Consider the following 20,680-nt stretch of genomic DNA (forward strand, 5'->3'; position numbering starts at 1 on the left):
CCCATCTCTACTAAAAATACAAAAATTAGCCGGGTGTGGTGGCGGGCGCCTGTAGTCCCAGCTACTCTGGAGGCTGAGGCAGGAGAATCACTTGAACCTGGGAGGCGGAGGATTGTGCTACTGCACTCCAGCTTGGGCGACAGAGCAAGACTCTGTCCCAAAAAATGAAAAAAAAAAAAAAAAAAAAAAAAAAAAAAAAGAATATCGTGTCCATTTATTTCAGAATCTCTCATATTCCAGGCAAAAATAGGAACTCTTCAGTTTAGAAGACAGATGTTGAGAGTCAGGGGGAAAAGAATCAACAAAAACTGGAAGTTGATTTTACAACTGGCAAATGATGGCTACTTGGAAATTTTGGGAAACATCTTTGACGCTATTGTAATAAACATCTGAATAACTATTGTATCAATCGATTATGATGACAGATGAGGGTAAAGTTAAAAAAAAAAAAAAAAAAACTCACCAGAATATCAAAATTTGTTTTGTTTAACCATATACCTTATTTTATTGGAAGGCATTAGTGACGTGAAGGTTATTTTCATCTATTCTTTCGCTTTCAGAGAGGTGTCTGATTTGATTGCCTACGTAGCAGACCTTCATTTCAACAAACAAAAACTTGAAGAAGAAAATAATAAGTTTAAGTTGGCTTTAGAAAACCTGGAAGAAACTAACAGCCAGTTATCAGAGGACTGTACCGAATTGCGCCTTCAGGTAAAAAGGTGAGCCACAGTAGGGTCCGGTGTGCTGGGAACTTTCAGTTCTTTTTTCTTTTTAAAAATACCTTTTAAAAATTGAGAGTCACATAGTATAAAATTCATTCTCAAAGTATACAATTCAGTGTTTTTAGAGTATATTCTCTGGCTGGGCATGGTGGCTCATGCCTGTAATCCCAGCACTTGGGGAGACTGAGGCAAGTGAATCACTTGAGGTCAGGAGTTTGAGACCAGCCTGGCCAACATGGTGAAACCCCATCTCTACTGAATATACAAACATTAGCTGGGCATGGTGGCACGATCCTGTAATTCCAGCTATTCCGGAGGCTGAGGCAAGAGAATCGCTTGAACCTGGCAGGTGGAGGTTGCAGTGAGCCAAGATTGTGCCATTGCACTCCAGCTTAGGTGACAGAGCAAGACTCTGTCTCAAAACAAAACAAAACAAAAAATTGAGTATATTCTCAAGGTTGTGCAATCATCACCATTATCCAATGCCAGGATATTTTCATCACTCCAAAAAGAAACTCCATACTTATCAGCAGGTACTCTCCATTTCCTCTCTTCTTAGCCCCTGGCAACCTCTATTCTACTTTCTGTCTCTATAGATTAGCCTATTCTGGGCATTATATATAAATGGAATCATACAATATGTGAACTTTTGTGTGTAGCTTATTTCGCTTAGCATAATGTTTTTAAGGTTCATCCATGTTATAGTGTGTATTACTACCTCATTTCTTTTTATGGCTGAATAATATTCAGTTGTATAGATATATCAGATTTTGTTTATCCGTTCTTCAGATGATGGACATTTGGGGTGTTTCCACTTTTTGGCTATTAGGAATAATGCTGCCATGAACATTCATGCATGAGTTTTTGACTGGAAATGTTTCTTTCATTCTTTTTTTTTTTTGGAGACAGGGTCTCACTTTGTCACCCAGGCTGGAGTACAGCAGCATGATCTCAGCTCACTGCATGCAACCTCCATCTGCTGGGCTCAAGTGCTTTTCCGGCCTCACCCCCTCTCCCCCAAGTAGCTGGGACTACTGGCACGTGCCACCATGCCTGGGTAATTTTTGTGTTTTTGTAGAGACAAGGTCTTGCCATGTTGCCCAGGTTGGTCTTGAATGCCTGGTCTCAAGTAATCTGCTCACCTCGTCCTCCCAAAGTGCTGGGATTATAGGAGTGAGCCTCCATGCCCAGTCATATGTTTCACTAAAGCATTCTCATCCTCAAAATCTTTGACCTTGTCTAGTCCAGTCTCCAAACTAATCTTTAAAAAAGTTGCTTACCTCAAGTCCTCTTCATTTCACAATGGCTTATTTATTACTTAAAGAAACTTTGAATTGTTATATTTCAGTTAACAAAACTGCTTTGAATGAATGGGTTGGTCAGGATTTTTGGTTGGAAGCACTGGAATCTAACTCTGGTTAAATAAGCAGTCAAGAAACATATCTGAAAGGAATTAAGTAACTCACATAACGGACAGAAAGGCTGGAGAATCCAGATGGTCAATCAGAACGCCACTGTCTACAAAATTAAGCCACGTGTCTTTCTCTTTTCTCCTTCCCCTAATCCTTTCTGAAGAGTGTCTGTTTCCTTTGGGTTCCCGCAACCTAGTTTTGATACTGTCTAGTTGTCCCATCATAGTGTAATTTGTTTTCTGTATTAAATGTTTAGGCAGGAGAGTTCCCTTGACCCCCTTGTGGGACTTGCAACAAGGATGCTTGTTTGCTCAGCTGCCACGCTCCAAACCCTTGAAGGAGGGGGAGCATGCAGCTGAGCAGGTGTAGGAGCTGGCGTGAGTGCCTTTGGGTGCCAGCAGGCACAAACCCTGTACCAGCCTGTGGCAGCATCTAGGGGTTGCCCACAACCTCTGGAGCCCCAGAGGGCATGTGTTACAAGTAATACTCTTTTAGCATTTGCCATCCATGGACAGCTAAGAGTTAAACTAGCTCAGTGGAGGATCAAGGTGACAGCCTTTTTCATCCTGCCCTCTTGGTACCTGGGTTCTTGTCCAACATCCAGGAAGAATCAGGTCACACAGACTTGAAGGATGGTGAACGTGGAGATTGTATCGAGTGGTGGATGTGGTTCTCAGCAGGATGGGGAGCTGGAAAGGGGATGGCCTGGAAAGATAATCTTCCCCTGGAGTTTAGCTGTCCCAGCCAAACTCCTGCCCGACAGTCCCTGGCCAAACTCCTCTCTGACTTTAGTCTCTGATGTCCAACTGCCTCTCCTCCTCTTGACATTCAGAGCTTCTTCTCTTTTCTCCTTCTATTTCATGCTGCTCTGCTCCTCTGCCAGTGGAGCTTGGAGTTTTTATGGGTACAGGATGGGGGCGTGGTGGGCCAAAAGGCAACATTCAGGTGGGAAAACGGGGATGCAAAGTTCTCATTTAGGGCCATGGGTCCAGGCTTGAGGATGGAGCCCTTGCCAGGGACCCTGCCCTTTTCTACCTAGTATTTCCCTGCCTCCTGTTTATATCACTGTAACCTCCTTGATGGGAGGAACTATGTCATATTCATCCTGTTTAGCCTAGTGCTTAGTAGAATATCTACTGTAGAACAGCACTACCTTCCTTCCAGTTGCCTACAAGCCAGAAACCCTTATCTCTTTTGATTCTTTTCATACTGTATTGTCATTATGATTGTCTATTTACTCCACTAGGCTATAAACTCCAGATGAGTAGAGTTCTCTGGATTCAGTCATTCTTCCCTTCTTTGATGCCTAGCTCAGTGCCTGGGACAGGTTCAGCCCTCAATTAGTATTTGTTAAATGATCAATGTAATTTCTTAGGAAAAAAAGTATATCTTCTTTGAAGCCTTTGTTCCTAAGGGAACAGTCTATAATCTAGTGGGAGCTGCAAATAGGTAATTTCATGATATGGATTACCATAATTCATTTAATCAGTTTCCTGTTGGTGGATGTTTAGGTTTTTTTCCCATGCTTTGTTATAATCAACAGTATGATAAACTTCTTTATAGGATATGTCGTATAGAGACTTGGTAATTATTTATTTGTTTAGTTGTCATATCTCTCCATAGTATGTAAGCTTTATAAGACCAAGGACCATGTCCCTTTGTTCACCATTGTAGCCTGCATTGTAGAGCACCTAGAACATGGTATTATTCAATAAATATTTGTGGAACAGCATTAACTAATATTACGTCTTAGTAGGGGGAAAGAACCAGGTGATTCAGCCAATGATGAATTTCAAAGGGATCCTCTAAATCTTTAGCTTCAGGAATACATTTGTCTGTTTTCCCCCTAGTCTCCATTCCCCACTCCCCACTTTCTCCAAATTCCTTCCTTTTCCAAGGACTGAAAGATCATGGGTATATTTTTACTATTGTGGGCATCTGGTTTAAGCCTTTAGTGGTTTTCAACTTGGGTCCAAAATAGTCCTTGGCTGTTCTTAGTGTCTTTGACGGTTATATTTGAGGTTTTGCTCATGGCCTTCTCCCCCCACCCCCACAGTGCCCACCAAGCTATTATGAGAACAAATCTGTTAAAAGAAGAACTGGAGGAACTGAAACTTAGTATGAATGCTTCAGAAGAGCAGAAGAGCATGATTGTAGCCCAGAGCAAACAATTAGTAAGTCATCTATTATAGTACTTTGAATTTGGCATATAATTTACATAACTGAAATATACAAGAGGACTTACCTGGTGGAACATCAGAAGTCAATAGGCTGATGAATGAATTGGTAAGACTTTAGAAAAGTAAAGGCAGGTAGGATTTTTTTAAATCTGTGCTTTTCTTTTCTTTCTTTTCTTTTCTTTCTTTTTTCTTCTTTCTTCTTTCTTTTTCTTTCTTTTCTTTTCTTTTTTTTTTTTTTGAGACAGGATCTTGCTCTGTTGCCCAGGCTGGAGTGCAGTGGCAGGATCATGGTTCACTCCAGCCTCGACCTCCCAAGCTCAAGGGATCCTCCTGCTTCAGCTTCCAAAGTGTTGGGATTATAGGCGTGAGCCACTGTGCTTGGCCTCCTTTTCAATCAAGATTTAAATTTTTTACATGTTTCTCAGTCACATTCACAATAGTTTGTGAAAATCCAGAAAATATTTGGAATGCCTCCTAAAGTCAATAGGAGAATTCAAAAATATCTGATACTAAAAACCACTTGAATTTAAAAAAATCTGTGAAACTTTCACCTTTTTTCTCAGATTAAAAAAAAAGTCAGTTCTCTCAGTACTTACAGGTTACTGAGAAGCCACATAAATCATTCCTTATGCTAAATAAGCACAGGCTTGTAATTTCAGAGCAGAAGACTCATTTAGACTAAACTTTAACTCAGATGCCAGAGAAGTGATCATTTTTATTGAGAAGCTTCAACTGTTGAATAGAGAATTAGTAATAATCTTCAGAATCCTGATAGATTCCAGCAGTACTCTAGCATGGTTAACTGTGGTAAGAAGTGGCTGAAAGTCATTCCGACTAATTTGTTTCAGGTATCAGTTGCAAAACTGTTGTTAGTCTGTAAATCACGGAGAGACTTGGTTCCAGCCCTATGGTGGTCCCTTATGACCTCCCACAAACAAAATAACCTCGTTTAGCTTAGCTCTTGCCTCAGTAGTAAAATGTGGGGACTAGCCTATTGAATACCAGGTCTTCTGTGACCCTGCAAGTCTGTATGGATGCATTATAGGAAAGACTCAATCTGGGACCACTGAGGAGCTTCTAACTGAAGGCAATGGAGAGAACTGGTCAAGAGCCCACGCTTGGGAGTCGGACTGCCTGCATTCAAGTTCTGGCTCCAAGGGCTGTGTGACTTTAGCCCTGCTACATAATCACTCTAAGCCCCTGGGTCCTCCTAGATAAAATGGAGATAACAATACTACTTACCCTAAGGCTGGGAGGGATAAATGAGCTAGCGCATGTAAAGCATTCAATGTCCTTTTTTCCCTCTTAGGTGTTGGTAATGTGAAATTGCTATTGATTAAAGTGCAGAATTTTGGCCTGCACGGTGGCTCATGCCTGTAATCCCAGGACTTTGGGAGGCTGAGGCAGGTGGGTCACTTGAGGTCAGGAGTTCAAGACCAGCCTGGCCAACATGGTGAAACCCCGTCTCTACTAAAAATACGAAAATTAGCCAGGCATGGTGGTGCACAATTGTAATCGCAGCTACTTGGGAGGCTGAGGTGGGAGGATCGCTTGAACCTAGGAGGTGGAGACTGCAGTGAGCCGAGATTGTTCCACTGCATTCCAGCGTGGGTGACAGAGTGAGACTTGGTCTCAAAAAATAAATAAATAAATAAATAAATAAAAGGAAAGTGTAGAGTCCTAGATACAGAACCCTAATCATTTGCATTTTGTAGTGCTTTATAATTTCAAAAGATTTAGTTCATACTTCATCTCATAGGTAATAATAGAAAATCTGTAAGGTAGAAACAGAAGTTGCTGTGTTTTTGTATACTAAAAAATGTAATAGAGCAATAAAGTTCAGAGAAAGTTTTTAATTGTTCAAGGTCCATTGTCTAATAAATGATAGATCTAAATTAACCATTCTGTGGTGTATATGTACTTCAGAACATCATATTATACATGATAAAAGCATATGATGTTATTTATCTGTCAATTTTTTAAAAAAATGGTAGGGCCACCGGGCGCAGTGGCTCATGCCTGTAATCCCAGCACTTTGGGAGGCTGAGGTGGGCGGATCACCTGAGGTGAGGAGTTCAAGGCTAGCCTGGCCAACATGGTAAAACCCTGTCTCTACTAAAAATACAAAAAGTAGCCAGGTGTGGTGGCAGGCGCTTGTAATTCCAGCTACTTGGGAGACTGAGGCAGGAGAATCACTTGAACCTGGGAGGCAGAGATTGCAGTGAACCGAGATCGCACCATTGCACCCCAGCCTGGGCAACAAGAGCGAGACTTCGTCTCAAAAAAAAAAAAAAAAAAAAGGTAGGGCCAGAATTGAACTCAGGTATTCAGATTTTAAGTACACGGGGCGGGGGGCAGGGGTGGGTGTTTATTATTGTGTCAATGAAATTCTGGCTTGAGATATTTTTTCTTTCGTTTTTATATTATAAGGGTAATGCCTATTTACTTTATAAAAATTAAAAAAAATGCATATTAACAAATAAAAAGTTTTGCAACATTCTTAACCTACCTGTGAAATTTACTGTTAACATTTTGGCAAATAACCTGCCCTGAAATATATTGATTTTTTTTTTTTTTTCTGATGGTTCTGAATTTGAGGCTGTTAATTATAAAACAATTTTGATGCTCATATGTTGTGATGATGTTGAATCTGAGAATATCCACAACTTCAAATAGAATGCTAGAGCTCTGTGATTTCAAGGTGCTGTTTAAATAGCTGAGTTTACCACTACCTGTCATAAATGAAGTAGCAGGGAAAGAAGGCAGGTTGCAGGTTGTTACTTTTTGTTTCTTTTGCCCTTTCCTCCCTAACAACCATAGTTACAAAGAGTCCAGGAGGAGAACGACTTCACTTAGATCCCCAAGAACCTGTTAGCCAAGGCTTAACCCCACATTGAAAATATTTTCAGAATAGGCTCATTTGTGATAGGTGAATGCCACATTTAAAGTTAGTAAAGAACGTCAGTAGCCTTGGAGGTAAATATGTGGTATTTTCATAAACATCTTAAATACGTTTTAATTATTTTTCTCACAATGAATTAGGAGACAGAAAACCGGGCTCTGATTCTTAAGATTCGGATTCTACAGGAAGAGGTATGTCAGAATCGTTAAACACTGGCATAGACAAACATGCAAATCATATCATCGTGATTTATGGCTGTGGGTTAAATAAAAATCATGTAAATGGTCAGGCTCTATAGGCCAGAGAGCAGGTTGACTTGTCAAATTACGAGTGAGGAGGAGTGGATGGGATTTTCACGTCTGAACAGAGGAACTGTTACTTTTGCAATTATTCTTGGAAGAAATGGGATTTAAGAAATTCAAATTTAAGATGAAATACAATGAACCCATCTAAAAAATATCCAAATGAAGAAGGAAAATATGGATGTTATCTAATGATTTTCCTTTTTTTTTTTTTTTTTTTTTTTTTGAGACGGAGTCTAGCTCTGTCGCCCAGGCTGGAGTGCAGTGGCCGGATCTCAGCTCACTGCAAGCTCCACCTCCCGGGTTCACGCCATTCTCCTGCCTCAGCCTCCCGAGTAGCTGGGACTACAGGCGCCCGCCACCTCGCCCGGCTAGTTTTTTGTATTTTTTAGTAGAGATGGGGTTTCACCGTGTTAGCCAGGATGGTCTGGATCTCCTGACCTCGTGATCCGCCCATCTTGGCCTCCCAAAGTGCTGGGATTACAGGCTTGAGCCACCGCGCCCGGCCAATGATTTTCCATTTAATTCCATTGAACAAAGTGGCAAAAGTCTTAAGTCTAAGATTCAAATCTTAAATTCACTGAAAAAAGGACCTTGGAAAGACCATTTACCTTTTCTGGGCTAACAGTACCTATGCCATGGAATTATTTTCGAGATTAACTAAGATAATTCATGTGAAGCCATCTGGTAAACCACAATGTACCTTATAAGTATTAGGAAATATTAGTACAATCTCAAAGAAAAAGAGTATAATTTTTTTAAAGCAACAAAATTGAAGCATTGGAAGAACAGGGAACAAGCTACTAGTAAGTTACTATTTTGCAGGGAAAATTCCTTTTCTAATAGATACTATTTGAATATCAAGTAGTATGCCAGTTTAAAAATTTTGCTTTTATATAAGGCTATCAGAAGTATTTATGAAGCTGTGCTGCACAATCTGGAGAGTTATTCAAAATGTGGGCCAGGTGGGTATTTTACAATTTTATAATGGATTGGAAAGGAACAACTAAAGATTGGAAAGAAAGCCTACATTAGATTCAGAGCTGGTATAGCCACAAGGCCAGGCTTTTGTGAAACTAGTGCTTTACAGTTAAATTTCTGATGTAAGATATTTTTCTCCTCCTATTTAAATGATTCTCCTCTTGTTTAAATGAGTGACAAGTATCAAAGAATTGTACCAAACCAGTTCAGAATTGAGATAGAAGGAAGACTGAAAGCCCTTCATCATGAAATAGCATTACAATTATTGACTTACATTAGAAAATGAATATAAATGTTGTCACTAGCTAAGATTCCTTTGGGAGGTAAAAATCTGATGCATTGTGAAGAGTAACATCACAATGGTTTGGGTAGTGATTCACTTTTATTCATTCATTCATTTCGTTCATTCAACACATATTCATTGGAAGACCTTAGAGCTGTTGTAAGTGCTGAGTATATGAGCTTAGCAAAATAGCTCATGTGGAACTAGTGTGTTAGATGGTAATAAGAGCTATGGAGAAAGGAAAAGCAGAAAACAGAATTAAGGCAGAGAGGAGTGCAGTTTAAACTAGGGTGGTTAGGAAAAGCAGCCTTATGAAGCTAATCCTTTGATTCAAAACTGGGAAAGGAGGTTTATCTGTAAAAGAACCTTCCAGGCAGAAGAAATAGCTCAAAATCGTGAGGCTGCAGCCTGCCTGCTATTGTGGAGGGACAGTGAGGCCAGAGTGTCTGGAGCAAAGTGAACAAGTAGCAAGAGACGCAGGCCAAGAGCTGGAGGGTCCAGACACAAGGGGCTTACACAGGCATCCTAAGGATTCTGGCTTTAAAAAAACAAACAAACAAACAAAAAAACACACACACTTGAGTGAGATGGGAGCCACTGAAGTGTTTCGAGAAAAGGAGTAGTGTGATCTAATTCCATTTTAACAAGACAACTCTGGCGGCAGGGTTTAGAATCCCATTGTAGTGGGGCAAGAGGAAAAGCAGGAAGACCAATTAGGAGGCCTTTGAAATGATCCAGTCAAATGCTGATGGGGGCTTGGACTGAGCAGTTGCAGTGGAGGTGGACAGAAGTGTTTGGATCAGGAAATGCTTTGTCATATATCCAAAGTTATTTATTACGTTTTCAGTTAAGAAGGAAATTTTCTTCTGGTTGTTTCTAGCGTCTCAGTGAAATACAAAGCAAAATCATCAGCTGAGAGTGAGGATGTTGGAGGGGGTATTGGAAATTTGAGGAAAGAGAAGGAATGAAATGAGCTGGGGGTTGGAAAATTTTTTGTAAAGGGCCTGATTATAAATATTTTTAGGCTTTGGTAGCCACAAAAATCACCTTTGCGTCAACTACTTACCTCTGCCTTTGTATTGTGAAAGCAGTCATAGACAGTATGTACCCAAATGGGCACAGCTGTGCTCCGATAAAACCTTATTTACAAAAACAGGTATAGATTTGGCCTTTAGGCCTTCAGGGGTGGAGATTTGGCCTTTAGGGGTGAAGTGAGGGGGCTGGGCATAGTTTGCCACCCCCTGATTTAGGTCAAAGGCAGTATAAGTATACCAGGATGATATGATATGATCACCAGTAAACACTGAGGTTAAAGACCATGAATTAAACGTGTGACCTGTCTGTTCATGCTTTCTTTAAGCATGTTCTTCTGAAAGGGTGCTGGAGTGGGTGGTAAGCTAATTTAGGTAAATGCTAAGAAGCAGGAGTTAGGCAGGGAATGGCCTAATGGCATTTGGAAGAGAATGATTATAATGATTGCCCAGGGAAGAACTGAAGCTAAATAAAGAGGGGTCTGAGTTCATGGGAAGGTTGAAGGATAATGAAAAGGTGGTCGGATCAATGGATTGCAAGTTCCAGGGGGAATTGAAGGTTTGTGGGTATAGAGGAAGTAATCTGGAAAGGCAAGAGGTGGTTGTTGAAGAGCGGGATGCTTGCAATTAAGATAATGGAGGGGCTGTAGTGACTGGTAATAACAAGTTTGAATTTATGACTATGGGAGTAGCAGCTGAGGTTGAATGGAAGATAAAAAGGCAATACTGAGAGTGATGAAATACCACCTCCTAAAAGAGACTTTGATTGTCCTCATGTTTTATTTTTCTTGGTGCTAAATCCAAGAATACTGTCTTTTACGTTAGAATATCAAGAACATCATGGATATAGACAGACTGGAAAAGAAGATTGAAGACTTGTCTAAAACTGAGACAGAGCACCAAGTAAGCACTTCCCAAATACTGGTAAAATATTTTTTTCTGTCAAACCAATATGATTTTATGAAAATGTCTATGCCTCATTGACAAACTAAGCTTTGGTTATAAATTCTGAAACTTGTCTACAAAATATTTGAGTTATATAAAAGCTAGTTTCCTTTTCCTTTTTTTTTTTTTTTTTTGGCAACTGCTTTACTGATATGTAATTCACATGCCTTAAATTTCATCAACTTAAAGTATACAAGTCAGTGTATTTCAGTACATTCACAGAGTTGTGCAACCATCACCAAAATCAAGTTTAAAACATTTTCGTCACCCCGAAAGAAATCCCTTTAACAGGAACCAACCCCCATCCACCATCCTCACCCCAACCCTAAGCAGCCACTAATCTATTGTGTGTTTCTATAGATTTGTCTATTCTGGACATTTTATATAAATGAAATAATATAATATGTTGCCTTTTGTGTGTGGTTTATTTCACTTAGCATAATGTTTTTAAGGTTCATCCATGTTGTAGCATGTATTACTACCTCTTTTTATGGCTGGATAATATTCTATATGGATATATCACATTTTGTTTGTCCACTCATCAGGTGATGGACGTTCAGGCTGTTTTCACTTTCTGGCTATTATGAATCATCTGCTATAAACATTTGTATGCAAATTTCTATGTGTACATATGTCTTAATTTCTCTTGGATATATACCTAGGAGTGAAATTACTGGGTCACTTGATGTTTCTATGTTTGTTTATTTATTTATTTATTGAGACAGACTTTTGCTCTTGTTGCCTAGGCTGGAGTGCAATGGTGCGATTTCAGCTCACTGCAACCTCTGCCTCCAGGTTCAAGGGATCCTCCTGCCTCAGCCTCCTGAGTAGCTGGGATTACAGGCGTGCACCACCATGCTCAGCTAATTTTTGTATTTTTGGTAAAGATGGGATTTCACCATGTTGGCCAGGCTGTTCTCAAACTCCTGACCTCAAGTGATCTGCCCACCTCGGCCTCCCAAAGTGCTGGGATTACAGGGGTGGAACACTGTACCCGGCCTTGTTTCTATGTTTAAACTTTTAAGGAACTGCCAGGCTGTGTTCAAAGTGGCTGCACCATTTTACATTCCACCAGCAGTGCATGAGGGCTCAAATTTCTCTACATTCTTGCCCAAATTTCTTATCTTTTAATATTATATGGCAATTTTTAATTTAATTGTATCTGATTTTATGAATTTCAGGAAATACTTCAGATATTGTACCTTCTTTTTATTTTATTTTTTTGTAGTTTACCAACCTCAACCTGAGATATTGTACCTTCTTAATGCTAAAAATGAGGAGAGATGGGAAAAATTTATCCCTAATTAAATTAAGAAATTATACCTTACAAAAATATTTTTTGTCTAGATAGTGTCTAAAAAGTCTATATTTCATACATATTTTTGTTATCTGTCATACATTTTCATCAGGAAACAGATGACAATGACTAGTCAATTCATGAATTTGTGTCATTCTTATTGTCATCTCTAATGGCTTATTTGAGAAATATTTTGTTGTTGTATGTGTCTGAAATGATGATACAGTTAAATTTCATATCTATATGTAGAGTTTTCCAGTTTCCTAGCAGAAACTAACATTTCATGTGTGTGTTTACATATATATATATATATATATAAAACAACAGTTATAATTTAAACATCAATTTTTTAAAAAATTAACAAATAATTAGTTAATTATGAATTTAAAGACAGGATCTCTGTCCCCTGGGTGGTAGTGCAGTGGTATTATCATTGTTCACTGCCGCCTTGAACTCCTGGGTTCAAGTGATCTTCCCATCTCAAACTTCCAAGTAGCTGGGAGTGCAGATGCACACCACCATGCCCATTTAATTTATTTTTAAATTCTTTGTGTAGATGAAGTCTTGCTATACAGACTGATCTTGAACTCCTTCCCTCACATGATCCTCCTACTTTGGCCTCCCAAAGCACTAGGATTATAGCTGTAAGCCATCATGCCCAGCCTTCTTAGACATTAAAATTAATTCTACACTAGGAGTGGCTGTCTTTGCAAAACACAACTGTGATAAACTAGTGGAAAGAGCCAGAAGACACGGGTTCAGATTGTGTCTTTTGTACTTAAAAATTTTATAACCTCAAGCAAACTTTAAGTCTAAATTTTCACATCTACTAAATGGATGTGATGTTTGTACCTATCCCACAGGCTTGTTATAAACTCAGATGATGATGTGATTATATCCAGTGTATAAGATTATGGTGATGATTCTGCTTCTGACCATGATGATTATTTTTCCAGGTTCTCAATTCGGTCAATATACGTTTTATTCATTCTATAATATGTAGCAGCATATGCCAACAAGCTTGCTTTTGATTTGAATAAATTGATATATCCTTTATATTCACTTAGCTAAAAGAAATCTTAAGCATTTTTAAACTACGTTGTTTTTTTTTTTTAATTTAAATTTTAGTTTTAGAGATGAGAGTCTTGCTCTGTCACCTGGGCTGAAGTGCAGTGGTGTAATTATAGCTCACTGCACCTTCAAACTCTTGGGCTCAAACCACCCTCCAGCCTCAGCCTCCCAAGTGCCTGAGACTACAGGCATGTGCCACCACGCCAGGCTACATTGTTTTTAAAAAGGGAAGAGTCTTCTATGTGTCCTCATGGAATCTCTATGTTCATATTCTATCTAGACTTTTTATTTTCACCAAAAAAGTGAAGATTCTGAACATTCCCTTACTATGTTAAGTGTGGAATGGTGGGAAGGGCACTTGGCTGGAGCTGGAGACTTGCATTCCAGGCTCAGCTCTGCCATTGACAGTGTGTGACATTGGGTGGGTGAGTTTCTGGGTAGTGTGGAGCTTTGGTTTCCTCATTGGTAAAGTGAGTTGGCCTGTAGAGTTGGATGTGAAAGTTCTTTGTAAAGTGAAAAATACATGCGTGTTAGAGGTGCTTCAGAAACACTTTACTGGAATGATTTTATGGCACTGTCCTTTCACCAAAGCAGTGTCCCAACAGCCTTCCCTAAATCCGTCTCTTTTCAGATGCAGTTACACACATATGAGAACACTTTGCTTAATAAAGATACAAGTTTGCAGAAGGTTGGTATTGTTCCTTACCACAAAGGCCCATGGAATTGGCTAGCTCTCTCTAAATCTGATTCTTTTCTTTTTTTGACGGAATCTTGCTCTGTTGCCCAGTCTGGAGTGCAGTGGCGTGATCTCAGCTCACTGCAACCTCCACCTCCCAGATTCAAGCGATTCTCCTGCCTCAGCCTCCTGAGTAGCTGGGATTACAGGTGTTTTGCCACCACGCCAGCTAATTTGTGCATTTTTAGTAGAGACGGGGTTTCCCCATGTTGGCTAGACTGGTCTTGAACTCCTGACCTCAGGTGATCCACCTGTGTCAGTCTCCCAAAGTGCTGGGATTATAGGTGTGAGCCACTGTGCCCAGCCTAAAAAATCGGATTCTAATATGATATCATGAGACTTTCCTTTATAGTACTTTATAAAAATAAGTTTGAACTTATCTTCTGTAAATTCTGGTGGTGTTCATCCACATATGTGACAAATATTAGTGTGCCAGTCTACCAGTCACTGGCTAGATACTGGTGATGTTGTTTTAATTTCTAACAACATAAATGAGTCTGCAGCCATTCATTTAAGGGTGGAAGAAGAATATATACCCAAATGATTTGAAACCTAATTTGATTGATTGATTAGATAGACATGTAGATAGATATCATTCTATTCTTGCATCCTGTGATTGTAGCCAAGGATACTGGCTACAAAGGTGCTGGTTACAGTGACTTTAAGAGACACAGGAAGGAACACAGCCTAATCTTCTACAATAATCTTTCACAGTCCAAGACAGGGAAGTGAAGAAAGCATGATATTTGCCACTCATCTTTTCCCTGCACATTTTGAAGTTTCAAAAGAAACATGCAGGGCTGTGGACTTTGACTGGGATACTGAATATTGTCCTAACTTGATGTCTTCATTGTGCGTGTTCTCTGTGTAATGATATTGCGATAGTAGTGGCTACTCAGTTTCTCCCTAACTCTGGTCTTCCCACCATTCTGCACTCCTGCTCAGGGTTCATCAGGCATTGATTGATCATCTCCCATGTGCCAGCCACCATGCTAGCCACGGGATAAAATTAGAGATCGGGTACTTACTACCTGTACCTTTTGGTCTTGTAGAACAAAACAATGATTTTAAGGAGGTATCATTAGAACTGGAAAAAATCAGATGCCTTAATTTCATCGGTCACTTGCAAGATTGATTTTTCTTTAACACATCATGATGATAAATATAATTTCGATTTGGGCTTCAGAATCACCTTTTAGAGTTTGATTCCACTGGATCGGACAAACACAGATTATATTGACACTAGTTACATATTGCTGCCTTTTTGTCCGTGTGTGTGTGTGTGTGTGTGTGTGTGTGTCTGTGTGTTTGTGTTTTTGTTTGTGATGATGTTTTGCTCTTGTTGCCCAGGCTGGAGTGCAGTGGCGTGAGCTCAGCTCACCGCAACCTCCACCTCCTGGGTTCAAGTGATTCTCCTGCCTCAGCCTCCCGAGTAGCTAGGATTACAGGCGTGTGCCACCACACCTGGCTAATTTTGTATTTTTAGCAAAGACGGGATTTCCCCATGTTGGTCAGGCTGGTCTGGACCTCCCGACCTCAGGTGATCTGCCTGCCTCGGCCTTCCAAATTGTTGGGATTACAGTCGTGAGCCACTGCACCCAGCCATCCTTGTGTGTTTTTAATCACAAACACTGACTGGTTCAGTTTTCCAATAGTGAGACTTGTAGAATCGCATGATGATTGGGCATTTACAATTCTTCTGTGGCTCACATCGATAGTCTAATAAATATGATTTGGTGGACCCATTACTTTTTTGCTATTATTTCTCTCTTCTACTTTTCAGAAAGGCTTATATATAGAAGAACTTAAATCAACCATCATAGAATATGGAAGCATTATAGAGGTATACCTGTTGTTATTAATAATCTCACAGCTTGCAAGGTAGGCTTGTTAAATGTAAATTCCCCACTAGAGTAACATGTACAGCCTAATGTTGTGTGCAATTCCAGAATTTACGAGGGGATAAAAATAAACTGGCTCATGAGTTACAGCACTTGCAACAGGAACTCATCACGTAAGTAGAGGGCAACCCTTGCCGGCCTCCTCTCTTGTTCCTCTACCCTACATTATTGGCAAATTGAGCTTTGTATGTGCCACATTCTTTTCTTCTATACCTTTGTGTGTGACATTTTCTCTCTTTTTCTCCATGAGAACTTCTTTATGAGTTTCCTATGACCCCATCCTCCCTGATTGTCTTAGACAGCTGAGGTTGCTATGACAAAATACCATAGAATGTGTGGCTTCAGTAATACTCGTTTATTTCTTACAGTTTTGGAGGCTGGAACTCCAAAGATCAGGGTGCCAGTAGGGTTGAGTTCTAGTGAGGGCCCCGTACAAGGTTGCAGATTGCTGACTTATCCTTGTACAAGCATGCAGGAAAGGCAGCTAGCTAACTCTTTGGCTTCTTCTTATAATGATACTAATCCCATTCATGAGGGTTCCACCCTCATAACTTAATTACCTTCCAAGGGTTCCATTTCCAAATACCATCACATTGGGGTTAGGAATTCAATATATGAAATTTGGGGGGCACATAAACATTCAGTCCATTGTGTTGACTTTCCCTTGCTTGCTTTTGCCTTACCCTGGAACTAAGTAACCCTTTTTTTCTTTCTTTCTTCCTTTTTTTTTTTGGAGGTGGAGTCTTGCTCTGTCACCCAGGCTGGAGTGCAGTGGTGCGATCTTGGCCTGTTGCAACTTCCGCCTCCTGAGTTCAAGCAATTCTCCTGCCTCAGCCCCCCAAGTAGCTGGGACTACAGGCATGTGCCACCATGCCCAACTAATTTTTGTATTTTTAGTAGAGATGGGGTTTCACCATGTTGGCTAGGCTGGTCTCGAACTCCTGACCTTGTGATCTGCCTGCCTCGGCCTCTCAAAGTGCTGGGATTACAGGTGTGAGCCAAGGTGCCTGGCCTAAGTAATTGTTTTGAATGTAAGCATGGCACCTTGTTCTCACCTCTCTCCTAACACACATCATTCTGTATGATAATCATTTGTTTCTGAATGTGAGTAATATGCTAGTCCGGGATCCATAGGAGTCACTCAGATAACAAAAATGAGTAAAGCTAATGGAATATGCACACACCTACATTATGCAAATGGCAAAGGAGATAAGTGCATTACCCACATAAAGGTAGAGGGGGCTACTCTGTTTAGCTTCAACTAATTGTGACATCAAAATTCTATGGTCCTAGTCTGGCCATATCTTCTGATTTTGGAAGAAAAGCCAGAAATCCAGATTTTTAAGTGGCATTTTCTGATTTTTAACTGTTGGCACCAATTCTTTTTAAAAAATGTGGCCTGGTTTATGACCTCGTAGACTCACTGATCTGTGCAGCTCCTGGAGGATAGAGACGATTTCTGACCACTCTCCCTATTCCCAAGCACATTATACAATCCTTGGCACACATGGGTGCTGACTGATTGTTTGGTGATAAATGGACCCTATATTCTGTTGACTTCAAATGTAATGTTGGAGACACACCTAACTAGACTATTGTTTTTGTTTTTTTCAAGAAATGGGATCCAGTTGAATGTTAATGGAGAGTGTAACAGTATCATCTCTGAAGGAGAAAAATCTTTACTTTATGAACTCACTCTTGCTCAGTCTGCAGAGGTAGGTCATTATAAGAAGATGGAAAGTTTTGAAAGATAACTACTCCATGTGATAGCTTATGATGAAACGAAGGTTCACAGCTTGCCGAAAACTACCAGGGACACTGAGAGAATGTACTGATAGTTCTTAGAATCCAAGTCTAAAATTTCTTAGCTTGGGGAGAAAGGACCATTTTCAAGTTACGGCCGAAAGCTACAGCAAGGTTCAAGGTTTGTGGAAGTGTGCATTCAGGGACTTTGGGACTTTAGAAATGTTTATTTTCTTGACAGGACAGACAACCTGCGCTGATCCCCAGCCTAGGGTACCAAAGGTAGCCATAGATATCCATGAGTTATTTTTTAGAATTTTCCAAACCCTCAAAGTAAATATATTTATCAAAAAATAAAGATGCCCAGAAACAATACCAGATTTATTTGCTTTAGATTATAATTGTGTCAACCCAAATTAATGACATTGATTATTACATTCTGATCAGAAACAAGCATTTTCTTACATGTGTTTCAGTTAATAAGTGGCAAAATGAATGTATTAGTTTAAACAATTTCCATTTGTTTGGTAGACCCAGTACTTTATAACATGGGAAGAAATATTTTAAAAACCTTCTCGGAGATAAAGACATTCTGACTCCACTATGCTATATTTTCATTCCTTTGTATTTTCCAGTTTTGTGCTTGTTATGCTCAGAAATGCTTTATTTAGAAAAACGCTTTCTTTTCACCATTTGATGGTCTCTTCCTATCTGCGGACGATGGATATGTCACAATGTTCTCCTGTTGACAGCTGTGATGCGACCTTGAAAGAAGAGAAAGAATGCCTTTGGGCAAATGCTATTTGAATTGCTTCTGCCAAGGATGCAGGGACAACATATGCTGCCTTCATCTGAAGCCATCTCCGGCAGCCCTGGACATTCTGCTGAGGGCTGTGCTTTCCTGACATTCTGTTTCAAATACTCATCATTTCACTGTGTTTTTGAAACCAAGCCAAACTGCCAGACTGAATGAAACTGTGGCAAATCTGCCACAGCAGTGTGTTTTTATCCTCAGTCCTCTGAGATAATAATGATGTCAAGATGCCAGCCCAGAAAGTTCTATAGTTCTAAACGCGGGGGTTATCAGCCAGCAAAGTTCTGGCTCTGAGGTTGACCGGATGATGAGTTGTGAAGTTTGTCTTCTAACTAGAATCTCGAAATAAGAGTCCTGTGACCTTTTCAACAGGCAGCAAAAAGAAGGCTTGGGTCATATATTTAAAATATGATAGGAGGCAGAGACTTTGAGAGAAGTATAGGGAATGTACTTTGTGAAACATCGTATCGTCTTTTATGAATGGAAGGGAGACAAAAGAAGCCAACCTGTTTTCAGTGGGATTGATTGAGCAGCCCTTCTCCACCAATTCTTCCCCACTGGGTATTTCTCTACCTATTTTTATGTTAAAATTAGAGCCATAACAGTTTATATCATCAGCATGTAAATGTCATATGTTGATAAATGAGTTTTCCTTAAGACAGAATAAATGTTCAGCTGAAGCCATCCTAGAGAGAAAATGTCAACAGTATTTTTAGGATGTAGGAGAATTCCACAAGACTATTTAGAACCAAATGATAATGACATTAACTCATGAGCATCATTTTTGTTAAGTAAAAATAATGAATGTTCTCTATTCAGATGTCAATTGTGGGCATTTCGATCATTGTTTCAGAACACTGACACTGAAAGGCAGCGCAATACAATCAACTTGTCATCTCTGGACGCCATGATGGATCAAGAAATGCTGCTGTTACTAAGAGAGCCTGAGCAAAAAGGAGTGGAATTCACAGCCACTCTTCAGAAGCTGGTATCGTGTAATATACCTGTATTGTGGTGTTCCGCTTTGGCTGGGAATATCTGCAGATAACTGACCTGCAACCTGTTTGCTGAGTCCAAATGCATCTGTGTGCTGCTGGAGACCCAAATTAATACACTCTGAAAAGTGAAGGTTTTTCTCAAACGTTTCTGAAGCTGGCCTGTTAGTTCTGGGTCAATCAGGGCTAACAGATTGACCATTAGATATGGATTGCTTGAGGCTATTTTTTTCCTGTGGGCTAATCTTTAGAATCAAAGGGCTGAAGACATGGTATCTATTGAACAGTTTCCTTCTTTCAATTTTCTTTGGTTAATGGCTGGTATTTCTTTCTCCACTTTGATTTTTCACTGGAAACTCTGGATGATTGGAGAAATCAGGGAACAACATTTTCATGCTGGTATTGCCAGTCCCTTCCACAGTGCCTAGCATATAGTAGGTAGCATTTAGTTTGGTACATTTTGGTACATTTTAAAATGGTAAAAATAAGTGAAAATGGTTGTTTTCTTCTATTTAAAAAGATAGGTTTTGTTCTGGAAAATGATTATCTCTGTATACATTCAACATGTATAGAGCACCTGACAATATAGCATATACACATGGCAACATCCTGGAATAAAAGAAAGTCGCTGGGGGCATTAGATGCAAAGGAACGTACTCTGGTATTTTCCTGAGTTACCTATAGAGTAGAACTTTGGTCTCAATGGATTCTGATTGTATAATAGCATATGTCTTTCATCTAAATTCCTAGTTGAAGATGTGGAACTCTTTTTACAGCACGAAGAAATTTCTAAAATTGCAACCCTCACTGAAAGCTGTCGACGGTGGGTAAATAATCCAGAAATAACTGTGAAAGAAAAGTGGGAGGAGCAGCTTACTGTAAGTGTTCTATATTTTGTGATTTTCCTGGTTTTTCTTCTACTTTGTTAAGCCAGGTAATAGTGTATACAGTACCATTTCTAAGACTTTATTGTAGTCTTCTGCTATCTTAGTCTGATCATGAGTGTAGAGTGTGTATCCAGGGGTGTGTACGAGTGTGAGGGTAAGGAAAGAATGTGAGAGAGAGTGAGTGTGCAGACATGTGAGATGCAATGGAGAGACAAATAATAAATACGATGATGTAATGAAAAAAATGCATTTATCTCCTTGTAAGAATTGGCTAGTCTAAATTTAGATTTTTCCTGAGCCTATTAAAATTGCCTAACTTTGAAAGAATGATGATTGTGTAAAAGAATCTTATTCCTGAGACTTTGATGGTTTTATTAACTCAGGAACTTGCAGAACATTGGAAAAGCAGCAACTTCTTAGGTAGCTATTCCCAGCTTTGTTAGAAAGGAAGCACATGAGAAGGTATCCCCCCTTCATC

The 20,680-nt window shown here is 39.7% G+C and overlaps 1 protein-coding gene across 1 annotated transcript in view; it reads left to right on the forward strand.

Moving 5' to 3' along the window:
* IRAG2 (inositol 1,4,5-triphosphate receptor associated 2) overlaps positions 1-20,680 on the forward strand; it is a 105,226-nt gene that overhangs the window by 12,567 nt on the left and 71,979 nt on the right. The window contains exons 6-15 of the mRNA XM_050746684.1: positions 561-719; positions 4,191-4,308; positions 7,357-7,407; positions 10,639-10,716; positions 13,758-13,814; positions 15,646-15,705; positions 15,812-15,876; positions 17,379-17,478; positions 19,174-19,308; positions 20,092-20,193. Of these exons, the coding sequence (XP_050602641.1) occupies positions 561-719; positions 4,191-4,308; positions 7,357-7,407; positions 10,639-10,716; positions 13,758-13,814; positions 15,646-15,705; positions 15,812-15,876; positions 17,379-17,478; positions 19,174-19,308; positions 20,092-20,193 (925 nt within the window). The remainder of the gene's footprint in view (positions 1-560; positions 720-4,190; positions 4,309-7,356; positions 7,408-10,638; positions 10,717-13,757; positions 13,815-15,645; positions 15,706-15,811; positions 15,877-17,378; positions 17,479-19,173; positions 19,309-20,091; positions 20,194-20,680) is intronic.

Source organism: Macaca thibetana, chromosome 11 (genome assembly GCF_024542745.1).
Source record: "Macaca thibetana thibetana isolate TM-01 chromosome 11, ASM2454274v1, whole genome shotgun sequence".
Taxonomy (NCBI): domain Eukaryota; kingdom Metazoa; phylum Chordata; class Mammalia; order Primates; family Cercopithecidae; genus Macaca; species Macaca thibetana.